This window comes from Papio anubis, unplaced genomic scaffold (assembly GCF_008728515.1).
Source record: "Papio anubis isolate 15944 unplaced genomic scaffold, Panubis1.0 scaffold961, whole genome shotgun sequence".
Classification (NCBI taxonomy): Eukaryota; Metazoa; Chordata; class Mammalia; order Primates; family Cercopithecidae; genus Papio; species Papio anubis.
Window position 1 is genome coordinate 8,131 of NW_022169863.1, and position 21,738 is coordinate 29,868.

Sequence of the window (21,738 nt, forward strand, 5' to 3'; positions counted from 1 at the left end):
GATACAATTTAACCGAATAACATATAGCAAAAGGAACTTTACATATGTGATTAATTCAAGAACGTTGAAATGAGAAGATTTAGCTTCGGTTATCCAGGCAGACCCAATGTAACCACAGGCATCTCTATAAAAGGGAGGCAGTAGAGTCGGAATGAAAGAAAGCAATGTGATGAGAGAATGAGGACAGCCTCGAAGTTGGAAAAGGCAAAAAAAAAAAAAAAAAGACAGATTATTCCCCATAGCCACCAGAAGGAACTCAAACCTGCTAGTACCTTGATTTTAGCCCAATGAAACTGACTTTGGATTTATGACCTTCAGAATTGCCAAATAATAAATTTGTGTTGTTTTAAGCCACTGAATTTGTGGTAATTTCTTATGGCCATAATAGGAGACTAATAAATACAATAATAGGAGAGATTAAAAAGGAGACATGTCTGGAGATAAAGTAGAAACTAAAAAAAAAAAATTAGAAAATGTTAAGTACAATTTAAGCCAATAAATTTTAAAACTTTCAAAAGTAGAAATAATTTGAATGAAAAACATATACTACCAAAAGTAACTCAAGAAGAAATAGAAAAACTAAGTAGATTTATAATCATTAAAATTATTTGATAATTGGAAATGAAAATCACTAAAGATTCAGTAATACAAGGGAAATTTTTAACCTGCAGGTGCACCCACTACAAAATTAAAAGCAAGACACATGCTGGATGCATCTGTAAATAATATAACCGGTACAATTTTAGAAATTAAGGTTAGATGGGGAACTCTTACATATAAATAAGAAAACATCCAAAATAAGAAGAGACAAGGATATAAAAAGGCAATTCAAAAAGAAGAAATAGGAATGGCCACTAAAAATGTAAAACATCAACTTCCACAGAACTCAAGGAAATCAAATTAAAATAAAGTATTGTTTCATTTCTACTAGATCAACAAAATCTAAAATGTCTGATAACATTAAATATTGGTAGGAATATATGGAGATGAAGCTATTACACTTTTCCAGATGAAAAAAAACACCACACAGAGAACTTAGAACAATTTGCCTAAACTAGTTATGAATAGGCATATATCTAACAATCCAGCAATACAAATTTCTGATATCTACATTCAAGGTAGTCAATATGTAAACTAGGAGGCATTTACAAGGATGCTCCCTCTTTAAAAATAAGTGTAATCAATAGTGGAATGAAAAAATAGTGGTTTTGTCATACAATGGAAGTATTAGCTATTACAAGCAAAGAAGTGGTTCTATACATATTTTCTTAGATAAATCTTACCAATAAAATGTTGGATGTAAAAGCAGAATGATACATACTGCATGGCACCATTAATAAGAAATCTCAAAATACAAAATAATGCAGTATATTGTTTTGTAATACATACCTGTAAGGTTAAATTCTTTTTTTTTTTTTTTTTTTTTTTTTTTGAGACGGAGTCTCACTCTGTCGCCCAGGCTGGAGTGCAGTGGCGCGATCTCGGCTCACTGCAAGCTCAGTCTCCCGGATTCACGCCATTCTCCTGTCTCAGCCTTCCGAGTAGCTGGGACTACAGGCACCCGCCACCACGCCCAGCTAATTTTTTTTTTTTTTTTAATTTTTTGTATTTTCAGTAGAGATGGGGTTTCACCGTGTTAGCCAGGATGATCTGGATCTCCTGACCTCGTGATTTGCCCACCTCGGCCTCCCAAAATGCTGGGATTACAGGCGTGAGCCACAGCGCCCGGCCTGTAAGGGTTAAATTCTAAAAGACATGTGTGGAATCTTCCCAAGAGTGATTACAATCTTTAAAAGAGTAAACGGAAAAAGGACTATTGTTCTAGCTTTGTCTGAAATGTTTGAGAAAATCTGAAATGTAGAGAGAGAGAGAATATTTTTAGAAAACATAACAAAATTCATCATCTGTTTATCTGTTTATTCTCATCGCTGGATACAAAGGTATCTGCTATATGATTTTCTGTACTTTTTCTCATTATAATTATTTCATAAATTTAAAAAATAATTTTTAAATGGTTTACAACAACCACAGTTTTTACTATCTTCACCAGTCCACAGAATGGAGAATAGCACCTTCATTACCTACGATTTTGTCAGATGTATTTCTGGTAGGCCACATAAATGGCAATAAAAAATCAGTTGGAAAAAATCTCTAATTTATGAATAAAAGGATGTTCAACCTGAAATAAACAACCCAAGACTCTTTCCCCTGAACCACAATGCATACTGTTTCAATACATAAAAAGAGGAGGTGGAAACAAATCCAATTAGTTACCTCTTAGCAATGGGAGATGTGCCCACAAAATGTCAGCATTTTGTGAATATTAACTCCCCTGGGCTCTCAAAGTTTATTTTACTTCCTTTTCTAGCAGTTTGAAAAATCGAAGAAGAAATTGGAATAGTATTTATGTCTGATTAGAGTGGCTTTCATTGGACTGAAATATTGAAGAATAAAGTAGAATACAGTGCCTAGGTTGGAATTCGTGGTCAGCATGAGAGGAGGGCTGTTGTCAAGTACATGAGAGAGAGGAAGAATTGGGAAGAGCTGGGAGCCTCAACAGGGATTCTGTGGCTTCTTACAGATGTGAGTTTGGGGATTTCTACAAAGAACCGGGAAGAGTCTGAGGACAGTTTGCCGTAGAATAACTCAATTATTCCCATTGGGATTTCTTTATGGGGCAGTCCAACAAAAATACAGCTTTTGGAATTTGGTGCTTTGACATAGACTGCTTGATCAGATGAAGTTTCAGCATAAAGTGGAAAAGAATCTTCATTCTTTCAATGTCCAAAGAGGGAAATATTTTTATTTTGAAAATTTATACTATTAATAGTTTTGAATATTTTTACTGATAAAGCAGCATTTTGTGAGAGGCTTTGTCTTCCTGATAACTATTAAAAATTATAGAATTGCACTAAAAAGTACACATGCACTCATGACAACAGCATGGCTAAAGATTTGAATTCAGAGTGCCCATGGATTCTCCCATCCTAGAACTTCTAATAAAAGTAAGCATAGACTTCCAGTAGAAATAATAGGCCTTCGCTGCTACTGTTGACACTAGAATTCACAACTTGAGAAAATACTGAACTTGGGAGTCTTTTTTTAAAAATCTCATTTGTCTGAGCTGATGCTTTGCCATTGTGAAGTTGCCAGTTCCCTTGGTTTGATGCGTAAGTAGGAAGGACGGGAGGTGATGACTTCTGGTTTGTCTCCTGTGTCGAGGTCTAGGATTGGTGAGCAGCTTCACCTTAGACTCAGGTTGATAGTAAGTGAACAATCAAAACATGAATGAATATTTGCCATCAAAGCCATGATTCATAATAAATTGGTTTCAGATAAGCCCCTCAGATTTATCACAGATCAGTTTCCTAAACTTGGAAATTTTAAATGATTCATTTCCTTTTAAGAATTCCTTCAATATTGTTTCATGCATGTCCTTTACCAGATATAATCCTTTGTCATTTGTTAATTAAGTTATAAGAAAGGGCAAAACAATGTTTAAGATAGAACCAATTTCCCCACCGAGGGGTTATCACAGCACATTAACACTTGACCCACCCAGAAACCACATTTCAGAGGCAGCTTCTATGCAGAACGGTGGGATCCTGCACCTATACTGTCAGGGTACAAAGCAGGGCTATTTGAACAGGAGGGAAATCCTGCCATCATACTGGTTCCCAGTCTACTGTGGGTATTAATGGTCTCCATCTACTTAAGTGCAAATAATTGCAAACCAGAGCATGGCTACCTGTCTGCACTCAGAGGTGAAATGGACAGAGGAGTAGATGTCTCAAACAATGAGAAACTCTTCCCTGCACCATTCAGTGATATACTATTTTCACCTTTATAAAAGAACTGGAAATGTTTTAGACCTTGTCTGCACTTTCTTTCTTAGCTATCTCTTGGTCCCTTTATATTAATTCATCCATTAAGACAGTGAAACTAGGGGCTGGGTTCACACATAAAATCCCAGGACTTTGGGAAACCAAGATAAGATCACTTGAGGCCAGGAGTTTGAGACCAGTCTGGGCAATGTAGAGAGACTCCATCTCTACAAAATGAAATAAAAAATTAGCCAGGCCTGGTAACTCACAACTGGAGTCCTAGCCATTTGAGAGACTGAAGTGACAAGATTACTTGAGCCTAGGAGTTCCAGGCTGCAATGAGTTATGACCGTGCCACTGCACTTCAGTCTGGGTGACAGAGAGAGACCCCAACTCTAAAATAAAAATTTTTCAATTTAAAATTTTAAAAAAGACAATGAAATCACATGGAGGATTAACATCTAAATTCCATACAATCACATAACAGAATATAAAAAATTCAGCCACCAACTTCTGTGGTATTCACATGCATGAAGTTCTTGCAACCTTCAGATAACACGTTCTGTGGGAGTATATTATAGCATTGTATCACAGAGAGATCTTGTATGCTTATCATGACAAACAATATCTTATGCTTATCATTAAAATTTTTAAAAATGCCCAGCCACAGAATGTAACAAGTGAGACTGAATACTTTGGATCAATGGATAGAAAAATGTGATATCAGGACAAATTTGCATGTACATGATCTATGCAGTACAATTTACTCTAGAAGGCAACGTGGACTGAACATACTGATTCTCCTCAGTCTAGTAAATAAAACTAGTGTCAGATTTTGAAATAGATTAAGACTATTCCTATTATGATTTCATAAAAACACAAACAACTAGCAGCTTCTGTTGAAGGACTTATTTTTTATGATTTGGATTTGAACTAGCTTTACTTATTATGCAGTCCTAACTAGGGCCCTAGAACTCAGTAAGGAGTGGAAGAAAGAGATGCAGTAATTGTTTAGAATAGGACTGCCTTTCACAGAGAGGAAAGTCACAGTCATCTTGAGTATTTTCTTTAAATTTAACACCTACTGATGGCAAAAGTAAATATATGCTAAAATGAATATTATCAATGTATGTCAACTGGTTCAACTGCAGTTCCCCAGCTACAACCCTGTATTAAAATTTTTCATCCGTTTCTAGGTTCTATCTATCCCAATGACTAGGAAAGACAACTAGACAAAAGTAAAAGGTGAACCAGACATTTTTCCTCATTTCTTCATAGCCATGTAGTCTATGAACATGAGACTCACTTCCTGTTTGGGGAGATAGCATCAGAACTCAGGAACTACGTATGCACACCACAGGGCCCTGTGGGTGTGTGCACAGATGTCAGGCAATAACCTCCAAGATGTTCTCAGGCTTGTTGTGCATATTTGTACCTTCCAGCCACTCTTGCATGGATGGTTCCGGGTAAAATGTTAAGATGGAAGGATTACAAACAGACATGGGTGCTTCTCATGGATTTGAGGAGGAAAGGAGAAATTGGAAAAGGCAGCATACTATGATTTTAGTTTGGTTTGTCTCTCAAGGCCCTAAATTGTCTAGTTCCTACTTATATTCACTCTATCAAAGGATCAGCTCTGTTTTCTGATTTTTCCTACAGGATTCAGTGTGGCCCAGAATAAGTTACCAAGCCCAGTCATCGGTATCCATGCCAGGTGGGGAAAGCAAGCAGTCACCCTGGAACTGCCAGTATGAAACAAGTTGGTGGTCATATTACCTTTTGTGGTACAAGCACTTCCTCGGCAAAGAGATGATTTTCCTTATTCGCCAGGGCGGAACAGAATGCAAGAAATGGCTGCTATTCTGTCAACTTCCAGAAAGCACACCGCACGCTTCTTAACCATTTCAGCCTTACAGCCAGAAGACTCAGCAACGTACTTCTGTGCTCTCGGGAAGGTGTTTGGGAAGTGATAGTAAAAGCAAACAAACCTAGGGTTTCACAAGAACCTTTACTACGATCCTTGCTACAGGAGCCGATTGAAGTGCACACCTGCAGATCCTTCAGGGTAGAAAGTGTGACTGTGGTCTGTGGATTTAATCTGTGGTCTGGACTGGGGATAGAGTTAATTCTAAGTAAAACCTCCTTCTATCTCTTATCATTGCCGGAAACAGGTGTTCAGAGCAATGTCTTCCAATACTTAAATTTTTACTGAAAATAGATCATAAGGAAAACGTGTAAAGCTCCATTAAAGACTTCCACATAATAAATTAAAGTGGCAGTTTCACTTAACGATGCTTACAGCAAAACCCGGGTCTAGTTACCCCAACTATAATAAAACTATTTCCTTTTAGCCCTTTCCTCTTAGGCTTTATGTCAATTAGGGTACAATCAGGGAAGGCCAGAACTACCATGAAAGATGCAGAATAAGAGTATCATAAGGATTAGACCTCATGCAATTGCTGGAGCTGGTGGTTCTCACAAGTCACTTAGTTGTTTATGTTTTTATGAAATTATAACAGGAATAAAATGTAATATTTTCAAAATCTGACATTGAGTTTTATTTACTAGGGCTTCAAGAGTAGACTGCATTATTCATTTTGAAGCAGCTATACAAGTAGAATAGTACTTCTTAGATCATGTGTCCTAGAATTGTCCTGATATCACATTTCTATCCCATTGATCCAAAGTATTCAGTCTCACTTGTTAAATTCTGTGTATTGGGCATACTTTATTTGTGTAAAATAAAGTCGATAAGCATGCCAGATTTCTGTATGTGATCTGCCAATGCCATAATTCGTTTTTTACCTCCTATGCAAAGCTATTGTCTTTGCATCTGGTATTGAGCCTGAATTTACTCTAGGTCAACTAGATTCACATTTGGGAAGAGTTGAATGTGGACAAGAGCATGCAAAACTGATTTGTGAAGACATTTGGAACCCATAGACAGGTGGAACCCATGGTAATTTAACTAAAACTTGTCTCTACCTTCAATCCTTCAGTACAGACTCCTTCTGTAGAAATGGTGTTATCGCTGGTCTTGTTCCTGGGACTTGCAATACCAAGAAAAAAGAGAAGCTGGAAAGAGGAGACCTGGGGGCAGTGGGGAGTTAGAATCAACAATAAGATGAGTTAGCAGATCAGTAGCAACATGTGTGAGTTGCCACCGTTCCTGGAGCCTGGCACCTGTCTTGCACAATTTTTTTCAACTTAATAGAGAATAATATAGGGAAGGATTTTCTTAGAAATATATTTCCAGGTAGTTACGAAGAGACAAAGGCACGGTTACCACACAATACTCTCTACCTTGTAAACTTAGACATCCCAGATGCACCCCTCTTTCATAACACTTAGCTTTCAAATAAAGACAATTTTAAAAAGCATGTTTCCTGCCAATATGATGCCACTATTCTTCACTCAACCACAAATACCCTAACCCTCTACCTCAAAGAGAATACAAAGTTCATTTATTCATCTTTGGGTGATGGTCTTTCCTCTTCTAGCTGAGTCACGCTCTCCCGTTGATATCCTGCATGGTTTAGCTTCTGAGATTTAACAAGATATAGACACCTGCCCACCTTTCACTACGTGGCGACAAATGGGAGGAGAGTAAAAACACAATATGTATTTTACGAGCCATGACGCGAAATGAAAAGGAAATGTTTATAACAGTATAGTCTTTTTTTTTCCACAAATGGTCTCATGGTTGTAGCTGGTTTCCATAACTACCTCTTCTATTACCCATTTCATAATCTGTTTAGCAAGCACTTCCACCGTCGGAGACACTTGACTTTCTGCTAGAAACAAGCTCCTTGGGCTGGTAGAGCAATGCTATATACAGAAATGCCATGTGGAGTAAGTGAATTCTTAGTCCACCACTGTGGTTTTGCCTGAAGCACTGCAGATGTGGAAGGAAAGTCCATATTCATCGTCTATGAATAAACAAAAGCAAAACTTGCCAGCAGCCAGAGAAAGTTGATATCATGTTCTTGGGAAGTGTTCTGAGTAATGTTTGCCGAATTCCCCATCAAAATCTATTGCAGTTAAGGAGGAAAAAGTATTTTTAAAGTACTTATAAAACAAATAAAACCTCTCTAGCTAGCTTCCCATGAACATAAAAGTCTAATTTTTAAACCCTTTGTCAAAAATCATTGTTAAAAAGGTGGAAAGTCAGTGCACACATTGGGAAATTATATTTACATTGACATATTTCTGAAAAAGATTCAAATGCAGAATACATAAAAAACTTGTACAAGTCAATAAGCAATGGTAAAACAATACAAATGACCAAAACTTGAAAAGACACTTCAGAAATATGATATCTAATAGTAACAAGCATACATAAAAAACACTTAATATAATTACTCATTAGGAAAATGAAAATGAAACCCACTGAGTGATCTTCCTGTGCCCCTTCAGCACCCCAATTGTATTAATGTAGCCAGGAGGAAATGACCACGAGAGGATAATGCAAAATAGTGACTACTCCCAGGGGAAGAGATGGCCAAGTAGGTTTTCTAGAAACTTCTGTTAAATTAAGTTTAGCCTAAAGCTGCCTCCTGACTTATTTTAAGCTCAAGGCAAAGGTTTCCCCATACACAGTGCCCCGTAACTTAACAGATGCATAAACAGACTACAGTCTACTCTCTACAAATCCCTAAGTTTTGGCCATAGGTGGCCAACTGTTCAAATCACGTTCGGGATTAAGGCAAAATGCTGCTTTACCAATCCATCTGTTTGCACCTTACTTTTCTATAAGTCACTTTACTTTTTCTGTCCATAAATATTCTTTGACCATGTGGCAGTGCCAGAGTCTCTCTGAATCTGTTCTGGTCTGGTGAGGGGCTGCCTGAATCTATAATTGTTCTTTGCTCAATTAAACTCTGTAAAATTTAATTCGTCTAAAGTTTTTCTTTTAACACCCCCATCTTTGAACCATGTTCAATGGAAGAAGAAAAAGCAGTAACAGGCTCCAGACTGGAACACTGAAGGAAAAGCAGGTTTTACTAGGAAAGAAGAAAGTTGATATTCCTTGGCCATACTATATGTCAGGCACTATGTATACATTTCAAATTCATTGCCTAATTTAAGCTTCGTACACCCTACGAGATAGGTTTGGTAACGCTTACATTTGGGAAATGAGACACAATTTTCCCTAACTTGGAAAAGCATCTCTAACTAAAGTCAAGCAGGGTGTAACATCTTAAAGGGCCCCTAAAAAGCAAAGTTTGGACTATGGAGAAGCAAACAGCCCCAAAGCAGCAGCATTGGCTTTCTCAGAGAGGATGACAAGATGCCAAACCTAGGCACAAATTGCCTCAGGATCAACAGATGGAGGAAATCATCGACTAAGCATTTAAGAGTGCTGAATGTCTCAGTGAGTCTCTTCTACAGTAGTATGAAGAGGTGAGGGAAAGAGGAAATACTATTCCTTAAACACTCCAAGCGGGCTTCCATATCAAGGCCTTTGCCCACTACACCTGTAATGCTATACCCCCACCAGACTTCATGGTGTACCTCTGAACTCCTCTACGTCTTTACGCAAAAGTCGCCACCTTGTGAAGCCTTTATCGAAATCTTTCTATTATATTTTCCTTCTTTGAGAATCAGGCTCTAGCATATTCCATGCGTTGAGAACTAAAGCACCAAGTTCTGAAGCACTGCCACCTGGTGTCCCGCTAAACTGTTTGGTGAGGTTTACGCTGACCTCCCTGCTGCCCTCCAGTGTTCATATGGGCTAAGCCGTGGTGAAGCCTGGTTGCAACAGGAGCTAACATTTCTGAACAAATGTCAGTAACCTTCCCATTGTAGTGATCATGTGAGACCGGATTCAGCAGGACTGGCTGTGATTTTTTTTTTATTTGATTTTAAAAATTGTTTTCCCTTAATATGTGAGGGTGATTGATTTCAAAGTGGCAAATATAATATATGGGCTGGTTTAGGCCAATAGAATACCTTGGAAACAAAGTTTGGCATTATTGCACAAGGTGGGAAGTTTTTCTCTATTAAGTGAGAGTTTGTCTACGTTCTGTCCTTTACTGTAATATAGAAATATCCTAAGAAGTGAGAACAAGAGTCAATGGTGGATAAAAATAAGCCATTGTAGGGAGCACTGTATAGCATACTCTCTCCGTGTTATCATATGCCTCCCAACCTGCTGAGTACCTGTCGCTTGCAATGATTTCCGCTAATAGTAAGAAACGTGATAGAACATGGACATTTATTATAGTACATAAAATATGCTATGCTAATTGCAAAATGCTTCTCGGAAAAATACTGAATTTTATCTTGTAGATAGACTGTACTGCAATTTCAGATGGTGCCTCCCAACCCCACAATATTTTCCATATTGAATGCATCTGGTTGAGTGCCTAAGATACAGAAGTTATGGAACTAGATGATTATTCAGTTGGTGTAAAAGTAATTTCTGTTTTTTGGCATTACTTATAATGTAACGGCATAACCATTACATAGGCTTGGATTGGAATTCTGGACCTACCACTCATTGGTTGAATTATCTTAAGCAAATTACTTAATAACTTTAATGCTTCAATTCCTTATCCCTACAATGTGGATATCGATAGTACTTACTACAAAGGGTTATTTTGGAGAAATAAATAAATGACAAATGCCATCGCTTAGCCCAGTACCAACAAAAGCTACTGGTGACTTACAGAAAAGGAAATTGAATATGAGAGATTAAATGTCTTGCCTGGCACGCCAAAGGTCAGAGTTGAGAGCTCTCCATACCTTATTTAGAGAAGATTTCTTTTCTCAACCCAAGAATAACTCTCTAACCTAATACAGTGTTATACTGTCTTTATAGAGCTTCACTGTATATAGAATTATCTTTATTTTGTAAAACTCGCTTTATTAATTTCTTCTCACCGACTTCTAGTTCCTTTTTCTATCTCTTCACTACCATGTTCTCTATGCCTGAACAATGCCTAGTACAGGAGACACACTCAATATATGTTTGTTGAATGAATGCACAAAGGTAAAATTATGTCCAGAGTCCATGCAAATCAAATATTAATATACAAGTTTAAGCTGGATTTATGTTTGTGTTATTTATCCAGAATTGTCAAGATTTCTGTCCCATAACTTTCTTAATGTAATATTTAAATATGTAAGTGCTAAATAGTTGAATACTAGCTTTGGTTTATCTACATTGGTTTACTTTTACACTTTGGGGGAATTAATAAATAATCTTACTAAAAATTTTATCTATCAATCCCTCACTTTACTCACTGGGGAGATGAGGTGGAAAAAACTTTGAGGCATTTTTCTCTGTAGTGCATGCATCTTATCTTTTATGTTGCAAAAGTTTTTCAGAGGACTCATGTATATGTATATATTTCTATGTTTTAAAAAATTCTGTGCACACACACACACTCCTTACATTAGAGTAGATATACAGGCCTACTATTTGCTCAAAACAGAGAAAGTAAATTGACCTTGTTTCCCTTTACTATCAGGGTGAGTGAATTTAGAATCCTCCCTTGATATATTAGGCTGTTAAGAATGATAAAGCTTGATATTACTAGTTGAGTTGTCCTGCGGCCAAAGTGGGGAGGAAGGAAACTAGGATCATGCACTCTTCCAGAAAGAGAATCTCACTGTTTACTTTCCCTGTAAGGCCGTATTTAGTTGCCAACAGGCTTGGCCTTTACCTCAGGTCAAATGTGTGGCTCTACCTTGTAGGAGTCTGTCCTACTATTATAGATAGAGGAATTCTCGCTGCCGTTAGACGTATGCCCTTCTTGGTCTGGACACTGCTCCTCCAAGATGTGGGTGAATTTATCAGTGGATCAGTATTCTCCCCAGAAATGAGCTCCACAGCATGTAGGCTTTCTGAGTGATTGTGGCTATGCCTTCACTTGCCTAAGATGAAGTTATCTGAATGCTGTGATCTGGAGAAGAAACTACCTTGATTAGAATGTCTTGTTTGTCTACAGCAAAGACTTAGAACCAACCCAAATGTCCATCAGTGATAGACTGGATTAAGAAAATGTGGCACATATACACCGTGGAATACTATGCAGCCATAAAAAAGTATGAGTTTATGTCCTCGACAGGGACATGAATGAGGCTTGAAACCATCATTCTCAGCAAACTATCACAAGACCAGAAAACCAAACACTGCATGTTCTCACTCGTCAGTGGGAGTTGAACAATGAGAACACATGGACACAGGGAGGGGAACATCACACACTGGGGTCTGTCGGGGGCTGGGGGACTAGGGAAGGGATAACATTAGGAGAAATACCTTATGTAGGTGACAGGTTGACGGGTGCAGCAAATCACCAGGGCATGTATATACCTATGTAACAAAACTGGACATTCTGCACATGTACCCCAGAACTTAAAGTATAATTAAAAAAAAAAAAAAAAGAATGGCTTTTTTGTCTAGCAACCATCCCTAACTCTAGTCCTCATGCTTCTGAACTAGGAGTCGTTACTGAGGCTTCCAGGATTTCCTTTACCACCCATACCTTTATCTCCTTTCCTGGGAAGGAAAGCTAGAAGTTAACCATTGAGATACGTTCTAATCCTGTTCTAATTTTTTAGAACATGATTTAAATGTATGTGGAAAGTGCTGTCCCCTGATATTACTACAAACCCCATGCTGTTTCCTTTGCTTATTTCAGTTGTTCACTGGAAAGGTTCACTTCATACACAAAATACCTAGAGGTTGAATTTATATTCTGAAAAAATTAATTAATGCTCTCTTATACTATTAAATTTTCCTTGGATGTATCTTACTTCTCCAATTATATTTTGGGCTCACAGCAAACAGGGAATGTTGCTTTGTAATTTTTTTTCTTTCTTTTCCTCTCCCGTAGATGAGGCTATAGCTTTGTAATTTTTAATTCCTCAGAGCTCCTAGGAAAATTCAAAGCACAAAAATTACTGTTTAAAAACTACATGTATATTGAATCAAACTAACATTATATCTGGACTGTGACAGAAGCAAGACAGCACGATTCTTATTTACTTTTAAACAAGTTTATTGGAGTATGTTTACATTCCATAAATTCATCCATTTTGAATGTATGGTTCAATGATTTTTAATTAATAACTGATTTATGAAACCATTACCATAATCTATTTGTAAATACTTTTCAACACTCTGGAAAGATCCCTCATGCCAAACTATAGTTAATCTCTAACCCAACTCTGGCCCCAGACAACCAGCTTATGTCTTTATAGATAATATTCCTTTTCTGAACATTTCATATAAATGGAATCACTCAATACGTAATCTTTTGTGTCTGGCTTCTTTTTCTTAAAACAGTGTTTTTGAGACTCATCTGTGTTGTAGCACATATTAGATGTTTTATTTTATTTATTTCATTTTTGCTTATTTATTTTATTTATTTATTCTTGATTTATTTTTGTTGTCAATTATCATTCATATCTTGTATGAATATGCTGCATTTTGCTTATTCATTCACCAGCTGATGGACATTTGGGTTGTTCTCATTTTTTAGCCATTATAAAGAATATCCACAAATTAGACTTCCATTATTTTTAGAGCATATCTAACATGTAAAACATTCATAGTGCATCACAAATGTAGGTGGCATATCAGATTCCAAATATTATAAAGTCTAGAGCTAGACAGATATATGTTCTAATTCTTAATATGCCACTTAGGTAATTGACCTTGAGTGAATTATTCAATCTCCTTGAGTGAATTATTCAATCTCCTTGAGCTTTGGGTTATTTTATGTTTGTAAATTGGAAACAGTAATGTCTCTATTGCGTGACTTTCTTGTTAAATAATGTAGATAAAGAAAAAGGTAGTTTAGATGTGCACACATTTATAATTTGAGGGGGATTCAAAAGTTGTTTTTCAATGTTTGAAGATTCAAAGAAAAGTGCTTTTCCTGCCACAAATTGCCATCCCACTTGTAACTCCCTCTGAATTTGAATAGTAGCGGTCCACAGTTAGGCAGCGCACTTCTGAAAGGTTGTCAGTTATCTTTGTGTTCCAGACTCATGGGGGATTTCCTCAAAGTTTATGAAGTTGGCCTGAAGAAAGCAGTTACTTCGACCCCTCTTTGTGAACCACAGGAAACTGAAAATAGGGCAGAGTGTTTCAAGGACATTTATAGGAGCTGGTCTCTGATTGGCTAGGCAACCAGATGCAGAATCCTGTTTTCTGAAGCAGAATATTTCCACAGATTTTGACTGCAAAACGTTTTTCTGCTGAGGGTACGTGAGCTGGAAACATGGAGAAGAATCCTTTGGCAGCCCCATTACTAATCCTCTGGCTTCATCTTGACTGTAAGTCCAGGAGTTACAGGAGACGTTCTTAGTCTGGGGTGATGATGAGGAAAGAGGAGGATGCAGTCAGACACTCTAGGTTTTATCTGGGGGATGTGTGAAGAAAATGCAAACTCTGTAGAGAGACCTATTTCTATGTCTGACTCTTTTTAATAAAACAGGCGTGAGCAGCATCCTGAACGTGGAACAAAGTCCCCAGTCACTGCATGTTCAGGAGGGAGACAGCACCAACTTCACCTGCAGCTTCCCTTCCAGCAATTTTTATGCCTTGCACTGGTACAGATGGGAAACTGCAAAAATCCCCAAGGCCTTGTTTGTAATGACTTTAAATGGGGATGAAAAGAAGAAAGGACGAGTAAGTGTCACTCTTAATACCAAGGAGGGTTACAGCTATTTGTACATCAAAGGATCCCAGCCTGAAGACTCAGCCACATACCTCTGTGCCTTTGCACAGTGCTGTTCAGGCACCTGCAGCCCATACGCAAACCTGTGTCTGGTGTTGCACTATTACCAGCATTGGCAAAGAACCATGAGTAGGATGGAAAAGACAAATCCGTTGAATTACAGATTTTGTTTTCAAGAGGATTATGCTAACATGGAAAAATAAGCATGCTAGTGATCATAGCTAACTACCACAAGAACTAATTAAGTAAACATATTCCTTATGACAGACAGATGTCAGAGTGCTAATGAAGCGTAACACATGCCCTGGTAACTGGGCTGTTACTAAACAATACTAACCCCAGCTCCCAACAACACATTAACCACGTCATGGAGTCAGACCCATTGGCATGATTCTTTGGACTCATTGGCATGATCTCTTTTGGCATGATTCTGAAAGAACCCAATAGTTACTCAAATCTATCTAAAATAATCTGAGTAAATAACAGTAACATTTATCCCCTCATTGTTGCTATGTCCTGAAAACAAATTCTTCTATTATATTTTATCACAGCACAAATGGAGCATGTCGGCATGCCCCTTCCTCACACACCTGGCATGGAAATACACATGTTTAATACCAGAACAGGTGATGCTGCCTCCTTTAATCCATTGGGGATTTTGGTTTTGCTTTAGTTCAACTTTCCCCCTACAGGAACATTTGTATTTTTATTTCTTCTCACATGTGGCTATTTTCATCTTTAAATATCACTCATAATATTATAAAGGAGCACTGATGAAGGAGTTTCACTATTAACGTGGTCTATCCCCCAGTTGTACCACGATTATGATATTGGAAGAGTCACTGAACTCTATTATCGAAGTCTCTTCATTTGTAATTTCCAGGTGTATTCAGCAGGCTGAGTGTTTGGTGCTCTGCTCCTTTTGCAGGTTTCCAGACAACCCACCAGTTTAAGGTCCCATTGGTACTCTAGAGGCGTATAATTCCGAGCTTTCTTGGGGGTTGTTAAGATGAAGTAACTTGTTTCTGGGCTTCCTCATCTAAACGCTAGAATTTCAACTTTCTCTGAACAGCTACATTAATAATTATTTATCCAGCTCCTGTCCAGTTTCCTAATATGCTGCTATTGCACTTTCTCTCTCTTTTCTGGATTTATGTTTTTTAAAAATCTCATTGTTGTTATTATCACATATTTAGGAAAAAAGCTGATACATTTTGAGATTAATGATGGAGTGTATACAAATCTTTCAGACTGGACCCTTTTAGAGATATACACATAGAGAGAGAAATAGTTTTTCGTGCCTAAGGTAAATGAACGCATCATCGGATTTGGCTTGCCAAATTTGTAATACTCGGTTTCAGTCATATGGAATCAGAAGGGTATAGCAAACAGGACTGAGGCAGAGAAGTATGGTTCATTGGTGGCTACGAAAAGTTGCCGGAGAAGGCTACAAAAGAAGATCATCTACTGGTTCCAGCTTGGCAGTCAAATCGTGTCTTGTACCTGTTTAGCACGGCATAAAGATCAACAAGAATTTGTAATATTTCCAGCAATGATCTTGAGGTTTGAACTGTTAACTCTAAATCTGGTGAATCAAAAGGCCAAAATAAAAGATGCATCGCCCGACCAGCCTGTACCAGCCACACGCCTCAGTGAGTCTCCTGCCGTCATTGGCCATAGAAATTAATTATAACCTGTCTTTGGCATAATTTCAGTGAACAGACGCTGCTTGAAACCATGACTGGCTTTGAGAACTCCCAGCTCCGCCTGAGGCTTGTGATGTGCCATGAGAGATCTTCCCACAATAAGCATGATCAATAAAAATGTAACCCAGGAAAAATCGTCCTTACAAAAAATATCCTATCTGGCGTGTAAAGTTTGCAACTAAATGAATATGGACCAAATTCTTCCGGCCTCTGGATTCCGCGACTGATCTGAAATTGAAAGAATGTAAATCTATCATTTTCAGAGACAGGTAATACGCCCGGTACTCTGGTTAGTTTTATAAATTGCGAAATTATAAAAATCATGTTAAATGAGAGATACAGATCTCTCGTGTTGATTATATAGGCCCTAACCTGAGCACCGTCACTGCTCCCGTTGCGGTGGCGCCAGAGCTCAGTATTTTTGATCATTGCTACCAGGGTCTTCTGCAGCAGTATTATTAGCGGGCGATGGCTTTTGAAAAAGAAGCTGGCAAACCGTGATGCTTCAGGCCGCCGCTGACGTAGACCGACGGAGGGGAAGCGACATTTTACATATTGTTGATTTTCTCACAAGTTCTCTAAAAAGACTATTTTCTCATTTGCACTCCAGAGCTTTTGTAGGTTTGCTGGACCAACTAACTAGTTCATAAACTCACTTTGGCAAGTGCCATTTTAATATCTCTCAAGACACTCTTGCCTTGGTGATGTTGAGACCGCAGCTTGTAGTCCCCTGGGGTTTGCCCACTTTCAGAACCCTGGAGCTCATCACTGGCATACCTGGAGCTTTGGTGGGAGCTGGGCCTGACTTCCCTCATCCTCTAAATCTATCTCCTTGTGGCTAGCTACATTAAGGCTCCTTTGGCTGTGGTCTCTCCTCAAGATCTCCCTAGGGCATAGGTTCACTTGGGTGCTCAGGGGCTCCTAATATTACAGAAAAGTGGAAGTGCTGCATTTTAATGTTTATAGGGCCAGGAACTGCCAAGCAATATTATTTCTACTGCATCTCTGCACACATAAGAACAACGGATGCCATTTTGGAAAAGGCCTCTGTAAATATAATTAAAATTGAGTCATTGATTGGAACGACTGACATAGAACTACAAGGGCATGAAGATTGTAGCTATGGGATTTTGGGGGCATCTTTGGATACTAACTCCCACAAGAGCTAACTAAGTAAACATGCTCCTATGCCAGATACGTATCAGAGTCCTAATGAAACATAACACACGACCTTGATAGTCCAGTAATTGTCAAGGTCATGTCAGTTTGAACTTCCAAATACTGCTCATATCCATTTCTTTATTTCTATATTACTTACTGGTTTCCTAATTCAGGCATTCAGCATCTCTCACTTGGATGATTTCAATGACTTCCTAATTGTCTTCCTGCCTCTAGTCTTAACTCTTTGAATCTAACTTCTACATGGCAACTAGAGTCATTATAAAATGTATCTAATAAGATCATTTCCTGCCTCCCTGTGGATAATGAGGAACCATTAGAAGTTATAAAGTTGAAACTCTATACTAAAACATACAAGGCTTGTCAGGTGTGGTGGCTGATATCTGTAATCCCAGCACTTTGTGAGGCTGAGACAGGCGGATCACCTGAGGTCAGGAGTTTGAGACCAGCCTGACCAACATGGTGAAACCCTGTCTCTACTAAAAATACAAAAATTAGCCAGGCGTGGTGGTATGCTCTTGTAATCCCAGCTACTTGAGAGGCTGAGACAAGAGAATTGCTTGAACCCAGGAGGTGGAGCTTGCAGTGAGCTGAGATCATGCCACTGCACTTTAGTCTGGGTGACAGAGCAAGACTGCGTCTCAAAAAAAAAAAAAAAAAAAGAAATACAAGGCCATCTACAGAATCCCGTTTACCTTCTATTTTAATCTTCCATCCTTCTCTCATATATGTAATATATTTTTACATGATACATATTTCATATATATTATATATGCATATTTAAATTCTGACCGTTTATGTGAATATTAAGGGCTTTCCTAAATCTGTCCTCTTTTCCCAGAATATATTTTTCCCATTGTAATATGCACACAGGTCTACTCACCTTTTATGGCCCTATTCAGGCAGCATTTTTAATTTTTTATCTGAGATTTCATAGAATAACACTTGTAACATCTCATTATAAAGATTTTTTAATCTGATCCTCCCTTACAACTGTTTTGACAAAAATATTTGCCACTGAGAGCTATCAGATGTTTATATTCAATGGAAATGTTTCCTGCAAGGAAATGCAGAGATTCCGTCTAAAAGTGCAGAGATTTCTTTTACTCCTTGAACCAATGCATGGCCAGCTTCTCTTCTCTTCCTTTAGTAAATTTCCACTTCCAACCATAAGATCTAGAGAGAGGCTACAAGAGAGGCCATGCTGCTAGTTGGGAAAGGGCAAGCTTGACCTGGGCGAGATTCTTGTCTTGGTTTACATCTACTACGTAAACTGCACCAGTGCTGGTGCCCTGGATGAAGAGAAGAGGATTTCTAAAGCCCCCACAGGTGCTCCTTCCACACTCCTTGCTCTTTTTGAATGGGGAAGGAGTTCTTATGGTCTTAAAATTGTTAACTTTGTCTTCATTATGAGATCCAAATCCAGTATTCCTAAGGAGGAAAAAAGCATCCCAGTGGCATGCATTTCAAAGAATCTATCTTAATTCGAGATTTGTCTTTTTCAAGCACACCATCCCTAAAACTTCAGCCTTTAGCCGGGTCTGTTTCCATTTCATGCAGTAATTCCCAAATTTTGATTCACTTTTACCCTACACAAATTATTTGAGATTTCCGTTAATACATTTGCATGGCAACACTTTAAAGACATTAAAGATTTCTTACATAGGTTGAATCATTGACAGAGATATGTCCATGTCCTAGTCTAGAAATAGTGAATGTGGAAACTATTTGGAAAAAGTCTTTACCACCATTATTTAGATTAAGAATATTAAAGATAGATCACCCTGGATTATTCGACCAGCCTCAATCCAATAATAAACTGTTCTTTTTTAAGAGAAACACACAGATGAGGCGGGCCGCGTTGGTTCCGCTGCTGTAATCACCAGCACTTTGGGAGGCGAGGTGGTGGAATCACCTGAGGTCAGGAGGTCAGAGACTAAGCCACAGCCAGCACATAGTGAAACTCTGTCTTCACTGAAAATAAAAATTAGCCAGTTATGGTGGGTGCACATCTGTAATCACAACTACTCGGGGAGGCTGAGGCAGGAGAATATCTTGAAACACCCGGGGAGGCGGAGGTTGCAGTGAGCCATTGCACTCCAGCCTGGGTAACAGAGTGAGACTCTGTCTCAGGGAAAAAAAAAAAAAAAAAAAAAAAGGAAACACACAGATGAGAAGGCCATCTAAAGACAGCAGTAGAGGTTGCAGTTATGCAGCCACATCCAAGGGATGCCTGGAGCCACCGGAGGCTGGAAGAGATGAGGAAGGATTCTCCCCTAGAGCGTTCAGAGGGAGCACGGCCCTGCTGACACCTTAATTTCAGACTTCTAGCCTCTAGGGCTGTAAAGAAAATAAATTTTTGTCAAGTCACCAAGTTTGTTGGCTACGACAACCCTAGGAAACTAGTATCTCCTAAAGGTACTATTTCTAAATAGCTACAACCAAACCTTGATTGTTTTTATAGAAGGGCACATGGTCAACCAATACCATTTGAATATGGTATTGAATATGGTTCTAATATTTTTTGGAAAATTTTGAGTTTAAACTGTGACACAATATATATACAAACACACTTTTTTTGTCATTTAACGAACACCAGAGTATCCACAATTTACCAGCTATCAGAGTAGGACGTGTTGGTGAATAATAGACAAATACTTATTGAGGGCTTACCACATATCAGGTTTATACTAGTGATCCATCAGCAAACCAGAAACAAAATTCATTGTTTTCATAGACCCTACATTCTAGAGCAGTACTGTCCAATAGAATTTTCAAAGATAGCAAAAATGTTCTGCATCTGCATAGACACTAGCCACATATGAATACTCAGCACTTGAAATGTGGCTAGTGTGCATGAGAAATTAAATTTTAAATTGTATTTAATTTAAATTTAAGTATCCTCATGTGGTTTGTAGCTGCCACATAAGACAGTGCATTTCTTGAAGATGATACAGTTCACACCTTCAAGGTACAAAAAGGCTAACTCAGATAATTAATCAGTGGTTATACAGGTATAAACAGTGCGATAAGTGTGGCTGAAGTTCTGTGGGAGCCCGCAGCTTTTTTAAGTTACTTTCTGTTTTTTTCTTCCAACCTTTTCCACCACACACTGTAGATGTTTCTCAGCCAGATCAGAACAGAAAGCTACTTTATCCAAGTGTTTTGTTTATGGAAGCCTTCCTATAGAAATTGATTATCTGTTAGATAAGACTTTTTTCTAATTATATTAATGTCTTCCCTCATCACTGCTGGCATATGTAAAAGTAACATAGTGGGCTGGTAGATATGATTTCTAAATTGGATAGTTTACCAGGGAAATCTGGGTGACAAAAGAGAAATATGTATTTCTTATCTTCTGTTTTGAGGTAATGGGTTGTCTAACAATAAATCACAAGTGTCTCCCACATTTATTAAAATGTCTGTGACCTAATATGTCCCATTAACACATTTACAAGCACGTGCTACATGGCACAAGGTGATTCTTAATGACGATGGAAGCCACAAAATGGAACTTTCTCTTTTCTTTGGATGCCCTAGTTTTAAATCACAGACTCCATTTTAAGAGGCAAATTACTTCCCCTTGAACAATGTCACTATCAGTAAGCTCTTTCCTTCCAATCCTTGACACACATACATACCACCTAAATTACAAAGCAATTTTATTAAGAAAAGAATCTGTTGTCAAATGAGCAATGTTTGAGTCCAGCCACAAGGGGGCAGCATCGGCAAACATAGACTGTCCTCTGAAGTAGGTGGGCAAAATGGTCTGATTGGTTTCCTTAACTTGCAGTCACCTCCCCTTTCTTTCCAAAATGCACACATCTGCTTTCCAAAATAGACCACAACTATTTCTATTGATCTGGAAGAAGCTTATACCAGGCAACCCATTTAGGAGCAGTTGGATGAAGAGGAAGGAGAGGGAGATGCTACTCATCACATCAGTGTTGGTCTTATGGATGCAATTGTCACGTGAGTTTGAGATATCCCTGACTGCTTCCAGAGAATAAATCCAACAGGATAGAGAAGTATCTGCAGGCAGGGAATGGACTTTCTGTTTGAAAAACAAGAATTAAGAGAAAGGGAGAGAAACAGAGAGAAAGAGACAGAAAGAATAAAGGTTGAGGGAGATGGGAAGGGAAACATGGACAGAAAGGGAAAAAGAGAAAAGAGAAGTGAGAGAGACCCGCGTAGCTCAGGGACTAAATATCTACTCTGATTTTATGTGATGCTTCCCATTGTCTTTCTAAACAGAGGTGAATGGACAACAAATAATGCAAATTCCTCAGTACCAGCATGTACAAGAAGGAGAGGACTTCACCACGTACTGCAATT

At 38.3% G+C, this 21,738-nt stretch overlaps 1 gene segment (V, D, J or C); it reads left to right on the top strand.

The window, feature by feature from the left end:
• The first annotated feature begins 13,182 nt into the window (after window positions 1-13,182).
• LOC116273613 lies at window positions 13,183-21,738 on the top strand. The segment is given in 2 exon segments: window positions 13,190-14,114; window positions 14,276-15,809. Coding segments are annotated over 2 exon segments (501 nt in total).